Here is a 12,883-nt window from a genome sequence, read left to right as displayed (position 1 = left end):
TGGGTTTGCCACTGGGATTTTAAATTTACTCATACTTTTGAGGAAACCATCTCAATACTTTTGAGTAACCTCACTTTTTCACTAAACGAGGGCATTTCAGTCAAACAAAAGAGATTCACGCACTTCTAGAAGAGGCTGCGAGCCAAGCGGAGTCGTGGTTCATGACTAGCACGTATGCTCACGTGACTGGTAATTGGGATGTTTTATAGCGCGCTGATATATTCGCACCCCTTAGAGAATAATTCACACCCCTAGGCCTGAATTGACGTCAAAAAAACGTTAAAGTCTGCCACATGCCCTCCTTCTTTAACGTTTTTTTGACGTCAATTCATGGTAGAGGGGTGCGAATTATCCTACTTTGGTGCGAATCTATCATCTCCGGTTTTATATTCCCTGGAATATTCAGTCACCATCCCTGTTTTCCTGCAAGAAAACCGGCCGGTTTTATTCTCCTCAAGCTTTTGAGACAAAGGGACGCTTTGCTTTGAATGGAAAGTAAGACAATGGCAGAAGCAACTCACATGAACCTTTCTTCTCTTGCAATAACCGATATCTCAATGGCGGAAAAAGAGATTAAAATTGAAAATTCCATGAAAAGATGAGGTGGTTATTTGTTATAAGACATTTGCTAGGGACTTTCGCAGAAAAATATTTCGCGGCTCGTTGTTGCATGAGAGGGGCAGCCATTGTTACAATGTGGAATTTGAGGAAGGACACATCTCTTTGATGAGAAAGGGATAAGTGCACCAAAGCTACCTATAGGAGATTGCTCTTTGTTCAACAAAGGAATAAATATACTCATGACTTGATTTGTTAGAAAGAGATAAGAGATTGAGAATTACATGACAGGAATAGTTCTAAGTTCTAACGTGGACATAGTGAAATAGTGAAAGCCCATGTGTATCAATGATTCAAAAGATAGAAGGAAATGAAGGTCGTGGGTTTTTTTCAACAATATAATAAATTCCTCCATTACTGTTTTGGAAGATATTAGTAGATACATAGAATATTTCACGAGATTCACGAGGAGAGAAGAAATCCATTCAGATAACAACTATTGACATGGAAATTGGGAAAGGTCAACATCTTTAATGCTGGTAAGAGAGGATAAGAAGCGAATAAATATGCTAACAGTGGATATACGAAATGGGTTTTGTTCAGCCATAGAATAAATGCATAACTATTTCGGAATGACTTAACAGATTCAAAGTACGTTTCATGTTCATGAATATATGAAACTTATTTATGATAAGGAGATAAAGACTTTTACCAACATAGAACATGTAAAATTGAAAAAACCCATCTCTTTAATATTTTAAAAAGAGGAGAATGAATGAGCAGATGCACCAAAATTATATGCAGGAGAAGGGGTACTGTCAATATGATCATAGAAGCTAAATTTCAATTTTGTTGTTATTATTTTGAATGTTATGATAAGATGAAAAGAACATCTCATTAGATTTATGGATTTTTTTTTTTGATGAAGAGATGTAAATCAACATGACAAGAACAAGTAACAAAACAAGGAGAATGTTATCAAATTGATCTCTTCAATATTTTAAAAAAAGGGGAAAAGAATCAAGATTGCACCAGAATTACGTACACGAGATGGGTTGTATTAAAAAAAGGAGTAAACCAAAATGGGTGCTATATTAATGGGAATATTTCTATGAAAGAGCATTTCATTCTGTTTATGAACTGAGGTTTACCAGGTAATAACATAAGAACTCTCAACTCTCCACGACAAAAATAAGAAACATAAAGAAATTGATTCAACCCATTCAATATTTCAAAAGACGGAGAAGAAAAATGAATAATGCACTAAAATTGCACAAATGAGATGACTGGTTATATTCAACAAAAGAATAAATATACATCAGTATATTCAATAGGGCTTTTCTTAATTAATTCTCTATAAAACATTCAACTGTATGATCTGCACATCTGAAATCTATACATCATTTCTGAATCAAGGGAGGCCTTCATTTTTTTGTTATAACTGACTATGGAAAAGCTCATGGAAACCACAACTGCAAATTGGAAATGATGCATTTATATGAACGTCATGTTTTTCTTCTTAGAAGCTCCATAGGCCTTCCAAATCTACTAAGGGGCCGGCCGAAGAAGGACCATCAAGATCATCATAAGATCTATCATCACTGCCCATCTCATGCTTTGAAACCACAGATGAAATCTCTGTGTTTATGTCGTTACTCATGCCAGTATCCTGTGAAACCATGGAGTGGCTAGAGAACTGCTCCATCTTAAACTGAGTTTTCAAACCAGATGTTTCATTGGTGGCAGCTAGACCTCTTAAAATTCCCTGATCAGATGACCACAAATTTGGGTAGTTTGGGATTGAATTGTTCCCGACCTGGTGCAAGTAGCCCAAATTCGCCGATCCCTGAAGTGAAAAGAGAGGATTTTGGAGAGAAATCTGAGGGTAAAATGAGGAATTTTGAGGTGGGTTTTCTTGAGAATTGATATTTGAATAATTGTTGGATAGGAAATTTTTGTGGTCTTGGTGATTATCTATGCCAGCCGAGTAGGGCATATGAACCCCTTCTAATGGTCTTATACCTGATGTTGTAGTGTTCACATTGAAGTAAGGAGGATCCAATAGAGGTGGCAAGGAAGAAGAATCAAACAGATCATCACCAAAAGAGCTAATCCTTAGCATATCAGGGATTGGACTTTTCTTGATACCTGTGCTCTTATCAAATACCCTACACACAACCCATTCATCCTGCAAGGACAAAACATGCCATATACTTCACACATAAGAACTAATAAAGAGGAGGGACCCATGATAGATCTTTTCACACACACAACATAAAAGGAACAAAATGAAAGAAACCCATGATTTAGATAGAAAGAGAAAGTGCAAAAGGCATGTACCTTCGAAGTTTTGGAGAGATTGTAGTAAGAGAATTTCCCTTCTAGTCTGTATTCATGCATTACCCAGTTGGTTTTCTCTCCTTTGGGTGCCCTACCTCTGTAGAAAACTAGGGTCTTTTTCATCCCAACAAGACAACCTTTTCCTTTGTAGATCTCCTTATCTTTCCCTGTGGCTTTCCAATACCCAGCTTCTGTAGCTCTATTTGTTCTCATGCCTGTTGGATACTTTCTATCTCTTTGGCAGAAGAAATACCATTCTTTCTCCCCCATCTTAGCTTTTCCTGTAAAGAAAATTCAATAAAAATCAGATCCAAAAGTCCAAATACAAGAAGTAACTTAAAACCCTAAACATGGAAAGAGAGGAGAAGAGAAGCTTAATTTACTTGGAAGATCCCATGGCTCACACTTATTCAAATCTACTTCTCCAATTGCTCTTGCACTAAAGCTTCGATTCAAAACCTTCTCTGAAAGATAGTGAGTTATGATTTCTTCATCGGTGGGATGAAATCTAAAACCAGGAGGCAAATCCATACTAACATCTTCTTTTCTAACCACAGAAACCTCTGCCATGGTTACACTTACAACCCCTAAAACTCCAAAATCACCTTCCAAAAGAAACAGAAAAAAAAATCTACTAAATTGAAACCCAATATTCCAAATCCCAACAAGAAAATAATCACAAACTCAAAGACACAAAAAACAACAAAAAGAACCCAAAACAATGGAATTAGAATATATGAGAATTCTTCAAAAAAATAAAATAATAAACCAGAGCTTGCTAAAGAAAAAGAGGGAGAAAGAGAGCAGTCGTATTGTTTTTCCTTGAAAGAGGCTTCAAAGAGCAGTTAAGAAAGAGAAAATGAGCAAAGAAATCGACTTAAATAGAATCGTGAGCCTAACATCCGTGCTTTCCAAGTCACTTCTCAAGGAAGCCTCTTGGGTTCCTATTATTCTTCTTATATTGTTTTGTCTTCTTCTTCTCAATCTTGTTTCTTTTTTAAATTTTGTTACAGAAAGATCCTTTTTTGTCAGGGACCCATGTTTCCAGCACCGTTTTTGAAATTTATAGAATAAAAAGCAGAACAGAAAGATCCAACCAGCTGGACCCAACCCTAGAAATTCACCTTAGTCTCTGTTCAAAGTATAGAAATTATTCTCCCTCATTTAACACCTGCCTATTGAGTCATGCTATGAAATTGTCAAAATATACCTGCGTTACTTTTGGCTCATCGCAGTCCATATTAGAAATGGTTAAAAAAATGAAAGCTCGGGTGAGTTGAATCGGTTATGATTCGAACCCAGACCTAATTTTCTTGACTAGGTCGATTTAAAATAAAAAATTATCCAATATAGAGTTAAGGAAAGCAGGAAGAAGGAAGTTTCTTCGGTAAAATGGGTTGCCATGGACTTGGTGCTTACAAAGTAAAAAATTATACTTACATCCCCTTTTCAGTATTTACACCCATGTTGTTTGTCTTTTCCTAAAAGTAGATGCATTTCTACTCCTTTTCTTTGTCTTTACTTAAAATGTCATCTTCAATTTCAGAAAGGCTATGTTTCTTCAACGTAAAAATGGACGTAAAATTTGTTTTTATGTTAATTTTACAACATAAAACAAATATTACATCCATTTTTACATCGAAAGAAATGGAATAAAAGAGAAAAACAAACGGGTGAAAATTTCTTTTATATGGTATTTCCGGTTATAAAATAAGGAATTTGCTAGGCAATTTCATATAAACTATAAGGGCCTGTTTGGATACCTCATGCATTTGTATTTTGATTTGGATTTGAGTTTTGGATACAAAATACATCAATCATCTTCATGATCACTTTTTAAGAGAGAGAGAGAGAGAGAGAGAGAGAGAGAGAGAGAGATGTCTTGCTGGTGTCAAAGCAACGTCGGGGAAGGAAGTTGCCACAAATATTGATTTCCAAATAATGTCTTGCAGAACAGATTTGAAAATTGAAAATTTTTGCACTGTTGTAGCTGATTTGGAAATTTAAGGATCCGATCCAGTTCAAAATATCAACTAAATCCAAATCTAAATCTTGTGGGTATCTAAACGTGGCCTAAAGGCATTTCACGGCTTACTTTTTCAAGAGAGAACGGCCACCTCTTAGCAGATTTTGTCTCCGTCATTTAATTCATCAAAGGTGGCTGTTCTCTCTTGAAAAAGTGAGCCGCGAAATGACGACTTTCCATGAAATTGTGGGGCAAGTCCCAAAATACAATATTTCTTCAAATTTTTTTTGTTATATAACGCATGCGTACATAGTTTTCGAAAAATATGTACATGCAGTATATAACAAATCTTTTTGAAAAAAATGACTGAGCATAAGTAGGGGCAATTTGTTCAATGGCACAAACCATTTGTCGCCAAAATCTGCTCTCATCTGTCGAATCCATAATTTCCTAATGGATGAATAGATATTATAATTTTTCCTTTTTTACCATGCATTTAATTACCATAAATTGGAGGGCTAATTGGGGTTGGATTTTTTATGATGGCCCCCACTTGTGCTTTTACCTTCTCATATTTATCCTAAAAATTTATGGTTATTATATATGCATCATATAACACTACTTTTAGTGAGTCAATTGGAAAATTTTCTATAGTCAATTGGGAGAGTCAATATTTATTCCTGCTCTTTCGCCATCGTATGCCCATTCAAGGTCTGATAGAAACTCAAAATAATGAAGAAATCAAATGATCACAAAAATTGAGACACAGAAGATTTCGGGGTGCTTCCCCTCATCCCCTTTCCTGAGGAGACAAATGTGAAAGGTCGTATTATAAATTTATAATCATAGGGGCCATAGGAATATGCATAGGATAGAATTCAATACACACATATAATATTATAAAATACTTTGTTGATTGGTAGACGATAGCTTTTTTAAAGAATTTTAAAAGGAGTGATCCCATTGTTTAACCAAAGAAGTGTAGATATCATTTCTTGTAGTGCATCAGTTGCTTTCCACAATATTTGGGGCTAAATGTTCTATGACTTCATATAACTAGAATCTTGATTAATATTTCTTTGGGGGCCCTTTTGTTATCAATTAATTGATCTTGGACTCCAAATTAAGCCCCCTCTAGGTGCAAAAAAATGGTACATAAAGTGTCATTGTGTACGCCATGCTATATTTTTCTTTATTATTATTTTCCCTTAGCTTCTAAAAATGGCTATATAAGTATAGTGTTACATGTAATTGGAGTGGGTTGGCAATGAAGTCAGCCAATATGTGGCACTTTAATGAAGGAACAAAATGGCTCACTAATTAGACACTATGGGGACTCATATGAAGTTCATCCAAACTATTATGATGCGAACCAAGTGATCACCGGCTAATTCATACAAAATTATTTAAGTATAAACGATTTTAAAGCCTAACGCGCACCTGGTTCACTGTTGATTTTGAGAATTTATTTTCAGTCCAAAATTGATTATTCGTCTCAAAACCGTACAATCGTAGGCCCTATTTTTAATTAGTCATTTTTTTTGGACTCAAAATCAATACCCAAAATCCAAAATGAATAGGGCCTTAAGTTCGAGTTCAATAATCATTTTTCAATAATCATTTTTAGACTCAAAATCCAAAATGAATGGGGCTGAAATAAATAGTCCAATATATCAAACTAAGATATAAAATGATAAATACCATATTTCAGAACAAAAGTATCCCCGAGTCACTATAAGTAATCAAAAAACTAATGCCCCATTTTCTTTAAAAATGACATCAAATCCACCTAAATTATTAATTCATAATCATATGGGGTTTGTACTTCTAGGATTACAAAACCTCAACCGCGAAACTGTCAAATGATTTGAAGAAAATAAAAATCCTCAAAAAGAGATAGTTATAGGCCAGCAAACAACTACTGCTTTCCCAAATTTTCCAAAGCTATAGATACTCGCACTACCATGTTTTGATAATAGGGCGAACTCACTCTCGTCCTTTAGTTTTTAGTTGGTGCTGAGATCTTTTTGGGAATTGTAATAACCTTTGACAGCTGGTTAAATTATACAAGACAATTTAAGTTTGTCCCATTATCAAAACACGGTGATGTGATTATAGCAGCCTTTATCTAATTTCCCTCATTTTAAAAAAAAAATTCCTAAATTTTTTATGCTGATGAAATAGCTTACCTAATTTTTATGATGGAGCACAAAAGGTGAATTTCTTACGTAATTCTAACCTTGCCATTTGTTGAGGGAGTTTGTCCATTTTCCACTCCACCTTTGATTGGGTTAAGATGATCCTATACGGCTGATTTTTGGTACACACCCTATCCATCCAAATGAATGCTTTGGATCCCCAAAAAATGTAGGGCCACATGTGTTTTTGAGCTATAGCTTAGGAACACTTTCGTCTTCAAATATTACCTAATTAAAATGAGGGACCGAGTCAGAAAATTATGACTCGGCTGAGTCAAGCCCTGCCACGCTTGTCTCAGATGCCGTGTGAAAGGGGCGCGTTCCTTCCGTGAAGATATCTCTTTCCCTCTCAAACAATGGAAAAAGCGTAAAGAACCGTTTTTGTCTCCTTTTCTTTAAAAGCTCAGTGGGCCCCTTACATATTTTCCGCGTGTGGAGATTTTAAACCGTCAGATTGCGCCGGAAATGCATCGAGATTCATCTACGTGGTCAACGTGAAGCTCGCCACGTCATTCGTATATATCTCTTTATTTTCTACGAAACGAATAAGAAAAAAAACGGAAATGATTGAAAAAAACCGCGTGGTCCCCACGTATCTGAAGGCCGAAGTTCTGAGCCAGTGGCCTAACTAACTCCGGTGTTGACTTTTGGACCGACTCTAGAAAGCTTCTATTTATGATGACAATGGCTGACATCAGCAACCCATTCAACATATCGGGTAGCTGATACTTGGCCCTGACCCGATATGTAAAATTTCAAACTTTCTTATTTTATTTTAAAATGGGATCTGCAAGGCAATTTTACTGCTTACTTTTGCAAAAGACAACAGCCACACACTTTCTGGGAAATTGCCTAGCAAATCCCTTCTTAGGTTGGAGGTTCAATACTTCAATCCTAGCTTACGTCGTGTTCGTTTGAGACTGTGACAACCAATTGCCACCCCAATCCAATTCTTGGACCCAAAATTACATTAATTTTAATTTTAGGTCTTGCTTGGTCGTCCCACGAAACCAATACCACCGGCAACGGGTGTAGATTCCGATCGAGGTTACTGAGATCGATAGCTGCCCCCGCCTCAACCCTATTCGATTATTCTGAGCCTATGTATCCGGTTCCTCCGGAGTTCATTTAAGGTCCAGGAAAGATCAAACCCAATTATCAACATTACGTAAAATGGGCTCTTGTTCATCCGGTCATGAACGGACTTACATCCCATTTGGGTTTGGTTAGAGAGGGGTGGCATTGTTGGACCCAAAATTAATTTTGGGTCCAACCGTCGGATTGGTATTGGGGGTGGCAATCGGTTGTCATAATCCCAAATGAACAGGGCATTAGCTATGGGTGATTAATGGAAGTGATATCCTCACCCGTTCTTTTGAAAACCGCACTTCAAACTTTATTAACCACCTTTCTGATTAGTTGTTAGAAGCGTGTTAGAAATAGCAACATCCTTTAAATCTAATTAGAAGATTACAAAGCGATGAATGGAGTGCCATTATTAAAACACAGTAGGACGACATATATGAATTCTTCACCATTGCTATGCATGGTGGATCCACCCTATCAAAACGCGGTGTAAAATGATGGGCCCCACCAGATACCATATGTATGTATTTAGGTGGAGATTGGGGCCCACACATAGGTGTAAAATGATTAAATGAGGAGCCTTACCGTATCAAAACATGAGATGTAAAATGATGGACCCCACTCGTGCTATGGAAGGGTGTCAAATGATGAACCTCACCGTATAAAAACATGTGCTATAAAATGATGGCTCCACCCATACTGTGCATGACGTGTAACGAGTTTTGTTCAGAAAGAAAATGTTCCAATAATAATTTTCCATGGAAAAGGTTTTCTAATAAAAAAAATTTATCAGAAAGAAAACGAATAACAATGGAAAGAAATATGCTCAGTATATTTTTCTAGGGACCATCACACAAAGGCATTTTGCGGCTGGCTGTTGCATGTAAGAGCGGCCACACAGGCTCACATTTCAACAGATTGTCTTGTTCATTTAATTCAGCCTGTGTGGCTCCCTTACATGCAACAGCCAGCCATAAGATGGTCCCTACCAAATCCCATTATAGATAGAGATATAAAGGGGACAGATAACTGCACAACCATATTTTGCTGAGAGCCTTTTGGGAATTGTAAATTTGTAATAGCATTTGACAACAGGCTAAAATAGTGTAAAACAAGGTAATTTGGGGCATTATTAAAACGGGAAAATGATATCAATACTATCATGTTTTGATAATAGGCGTGAACTCACCCTGTCCTGTATAATTAACCAGCTGTTAAGTTGAGTTGGTGCCTGTTGTCAAAACATGGTTATGCCCATGGTTTCAAATTTCGGTTTCGGACTGCATTTCGGTCCTCACCGTAACTGAAATTTCGGCCAAAATCTGACTATGAAACAAAATTTAGGCTGAAATTACCGAAATTTCAGGAAAATGTTAAATAGTGAACAAAATCGAGATTGTTGGGTGAAATTCCTTAAATTTTGGACGAAATTTCAGGAAAAGGTCAAAATTTCGGTCAAAATTTTGTAACGTTTCGGATATACCAGATTTCGGTTGAAATAAACCATGGTTATAAATTTCGGTTTCGGCTAAAATTTCGGACTTATCCGAAACCGAAATTTCGGGCGAAATTTTGTGCTAGCACATGAAACGCTGGGATTTGGGGATGAAATTTCGACGTAATTTCGTTCGAAATTCTTTAACGGCCATGGCCCCCCAATGACTTGTAAAATTTCTTTTACGGTACATGGCATGCACATGCATGCTTGGATAGTTTAATGGCCATGGCCCCCCCAATGGCCAATGCAAGCCGGTGTAAATTAGTCTCCCCCTCCCCCAAGTGTAAATTCCTGGATCCGCCCCTGAGCTCAATGGTCGAGGCTTTGTATTTCAACCTTCAGCCGACCAACCAGAAAAGGTCAGCCACGAAAAGCCTTTACGCGGTAGAAAAAGACAGTAATCCATTTGCTTACTCCCCGTTGGAATCTGAAGGAGCCACTTAACATGATCAGAGGTCCCACTATTTTCACCAATGGTTGCAGATGGACCACCACAACTGTTATTGATATAATTATTATGACTTATGAGTAATGTTGTGATGCCTCTCAATTCGTCATTGTGGGGTCCTTCTTGATGTTTAAGTTGTTGGCACCCTTGACTGTTTCATGCTACCCGACAGAACACCGTGGCTAGACACGAGCAACTTGCACCGTCCTTAGTCACATGTGTGTACAAAATTAAACTTTTTAATTAATTGGATGCCTAAAGTCAAAAATGACTTTTTAAGTTGGTAAGATATGATTAATTAGTTGTTTAAGATGATAGTTGCATTGAATAACATGGATCTGATTAAGAGTGATCATGCCTTGTAGACTTTAGTACATAGTAGGCTTTGAGTTGATCAAAGTGTGAAGGTATTATTAAGACATAAACATGTGATGTTGAAGAAATAAACTTTTAAGAAAATGACATGTGTAGCTACTAAGTTGTAAGTCTTATACTCATTCAATTTTCCTGAAATTATAATTGAAAATGCAAAAGTCCAATGTTAATGTAAACTAGAGTAACGTGTTTCGTTTGGATTCACCCCTTTTTTTATTCAATTTTTATACGAAACATGTAAATGTAGTGGATAATTGAATTGAAGCTTTAGAACTGGAGACATTATAATGATTCAAGATTGACCTATTTGTGAAGGTTTATACCCGCCCATTTTTACGTCCACCACAAATTGAAGGGTTGGGATGATCATATGGAGCTGATTTTTTTAGCACACCCTATCTACGGGACTAGGTGAGACCTCCCACTGATATGATATGGTACGTGTTTATAGGGCCTAGCTAGCCTAGTACATTCCATTAGCTCTAAAGCTTTTAGATTTTTGGCTTGGTACCTAACACTTGATATACGCAGTCACCATGTCCTGTGTTCGAGCCATGGAAGCAGCAACTACCTGTGGAGAAGATTACCCAGAAAGGGCTACTTGGTAAAAAAATATATCTGGCAGAGTGAAGTTACCACATATTGGGTAGCTGTGGAAGGGGCAACCTATTGAAAGGACTACTTGAAAAAAGGCTAGAAGGTATACCGTCATAGAGTGGGCCACCAAAAAAGGCTGATGTAGGAGCATGGTAAGATGTTACGGTCCCGAGTGGGGGCTTGCCTAGGTAAATGGGACTAAGTGAGACCAGCTTTATACGAGACAGGTTTAAACAGTCTAGCTGAACCCGTTCCATTGAACTTTTGGCTTATTAGTTAGGAACCTAACATTTGATATCAGCTTCGGAGCTTTTAGACCGATACACAAAAGCTCCAATGCTAGGCCTTTTAAACCTGTCTCATACCTACGTAGGTCCCCACTAAAGACCCTAACAGGATGCCTCAGATGGTTCATGTATGTGCGAGGGTCAATGATGCTATGCTACCAACTAGATGAGTTCTATTATTCTTGGGTGTCGATGTTTTTAAATTTCAAACCAATTGAGCGGATGAAGTTTAGAATTCCTAATGATCACTCCTTTAGATTTTGGATATTTTTTTAGTTGATGGAATATTTTTTGTACATCACTTCGTATTTTCTAACTATATAATTTCTTGGACCTTTCGAAAAGATTCATTTAGCCGACCCCAACTAGTTTGAGACAAAAGCTTTGTTGAGTTGAGTTTTGTGATCCCAATGAAGATTTTCTGCTAAATTTTGTCTCGCTTGGCAAGTGGCAATATCCTGACCAACTCTAGTTCAAGTCTCATTTTTATAGTGGATCAATTTCATTGTCTAGGAGGGACTACAACTTCTTCTTCATTTTTTTGTACAAACGGCTACTAGTTTTGTAATTTGTAATGACTTTTTCCCACTTCTGTATCCGAAAGAATAGTTCTAGGAATTTTATATTCAGATATAACTACATTTTTTTTTGGTGATGTAGGGTGTCCCCACCCCCTTTGGAAGTAGGACTATCCCTACGGATGCGCGCAATAGCCCGTAAACCACGCGCATCGGGTAAGCCCGGGTGGGATTCGATCACACGTCTCCAGGGAGCAAACCCGAGACTTATGCCGAAGAGCCACACCTGTCCGGGCTCTCAGATATAACTATATAAGACATGCTATTTTGCATTTTCCTTCAAATAACTATTGGACCAAGAGGTTCTTATTCATATATCACTTAAGATACTTTTATATTAAAAAATTATAAATTAATAAAAAGATTCAAATCTTAAATGTTACTACGGAAAATATAGGAATAGTAAGACCACTTTTGTTCATAAATAGATCCGATGGACTCATGGACGAAAAAGAAAAAGTCCGAACCTAGTGGAGGGTGTATACCATGAGGATAGAAATCCTTGAATAAAACTGTTCTCCATATTGGCTGTCCTGCTTAAATAAATTTATCTTGAAATTACCATGGTTATTGTTCAATAGCTTTGTTCCGGTAATGTTTTATCCGAGAACATTGACGACCCCATGGATTTGTGGGTTTATATGCTTCGTGTTTTAGCGAGAAATAAAAAGGGGTATAAATAAAAGGATCCAAAAAATGGGTGGCAATATCTACTTCTTTATGCATGCCTATTATTAGAAATTTTGAATATTAACACGAATTCAAGACCGTTCGAAAACGACTATGACCGCATTCCATTTAGGGGTGCAATTCGGATCGGGTTGGATCGGGTTGAGGCCAACCCGAGATAGCATTTTTTTTTTTTTTTTTTTGATGACGTAGGATGTCCCCACCCGCTTCGGGAGTAGGACCAGTCCCTACGGATACACACAACTACCCACTCACCACGTGT

At 37.1% G+C, this 12,883-nt stretch overlaps 1 protein-coding gene across 1 annotated transcript; it reads right to left on the bottom strand.

Annotated features, from left to right (window-relative positions):
- Positions 1-1,827: 1,827 nt before the first annotated feature.
- On the bottom strand, positions 1,828-3,874 carry LOC143876691 (NAC domain-containing protein 100-like). The gene is made up of 3 exons (XM_077378378.1): positions 3,282-3,874; positions 2,899-3,179; positions 1,828-2,746 (listed from the first exon to the last, which is right to left on the bottom strand). The coding sequence occupies exons 1-3, from the start codon at positions 3,466-3,468 to the stop codon at positions 2,078-2,080; spliced, it is 1,137 nt and encodes a 378-aa protein (XP_077234493.1). The 5' UTR covers positions 3,469-3,874; the 3' UTR covers positions 1,828-2,077.
- Between the last annotated feature and the right edge of the window lie 9,009 nt (positions 3,875-12,883).

This window comes from Tasmannia lanceolata, unplaced genomic scaffold (genome assembly GCF_043159265.1).
Source record: "Tasmannia lanceolata isolate RefF3 unplaced genomic scaffold, GAP_Taslan_0.1 ptg000005l, whole genome shotgun sequence".
Taxonomy (NCBI): Eukaryota; Viridiplantae; Streptophyta; class Magnoliopsida; order Canellales; family Winteraceae; genus Tasmannia; species Tasmannia lanceolata.
This window is presented reverse-complemented; position numbering and strand designations above follow the sequence as displayed.

Coding starts and splice junctions, on each gene's coding strand:
- LOC143876691 (XM_077378378.1), bottom strand. CDS start 3,468: ATGGCAGAGGTTTCTGTGGTTAGAAAAGAAGATGTTAGTATGGATTTG. Junction 3,180..3,281: donor TGAGCCATGGGATCTTCCAA/GTAAATTAAGCT, acceptor TTTTCTTTACAG/GAAAAGCTAAGATGGGGGAG. Junction 2,747..2,898: donor ATCTCTCCAAAACTTCGAAG/GTACATGCCTTT, acceptor TTGTCCTTGCAG/GATGAATGGGTTGTGTGTAG.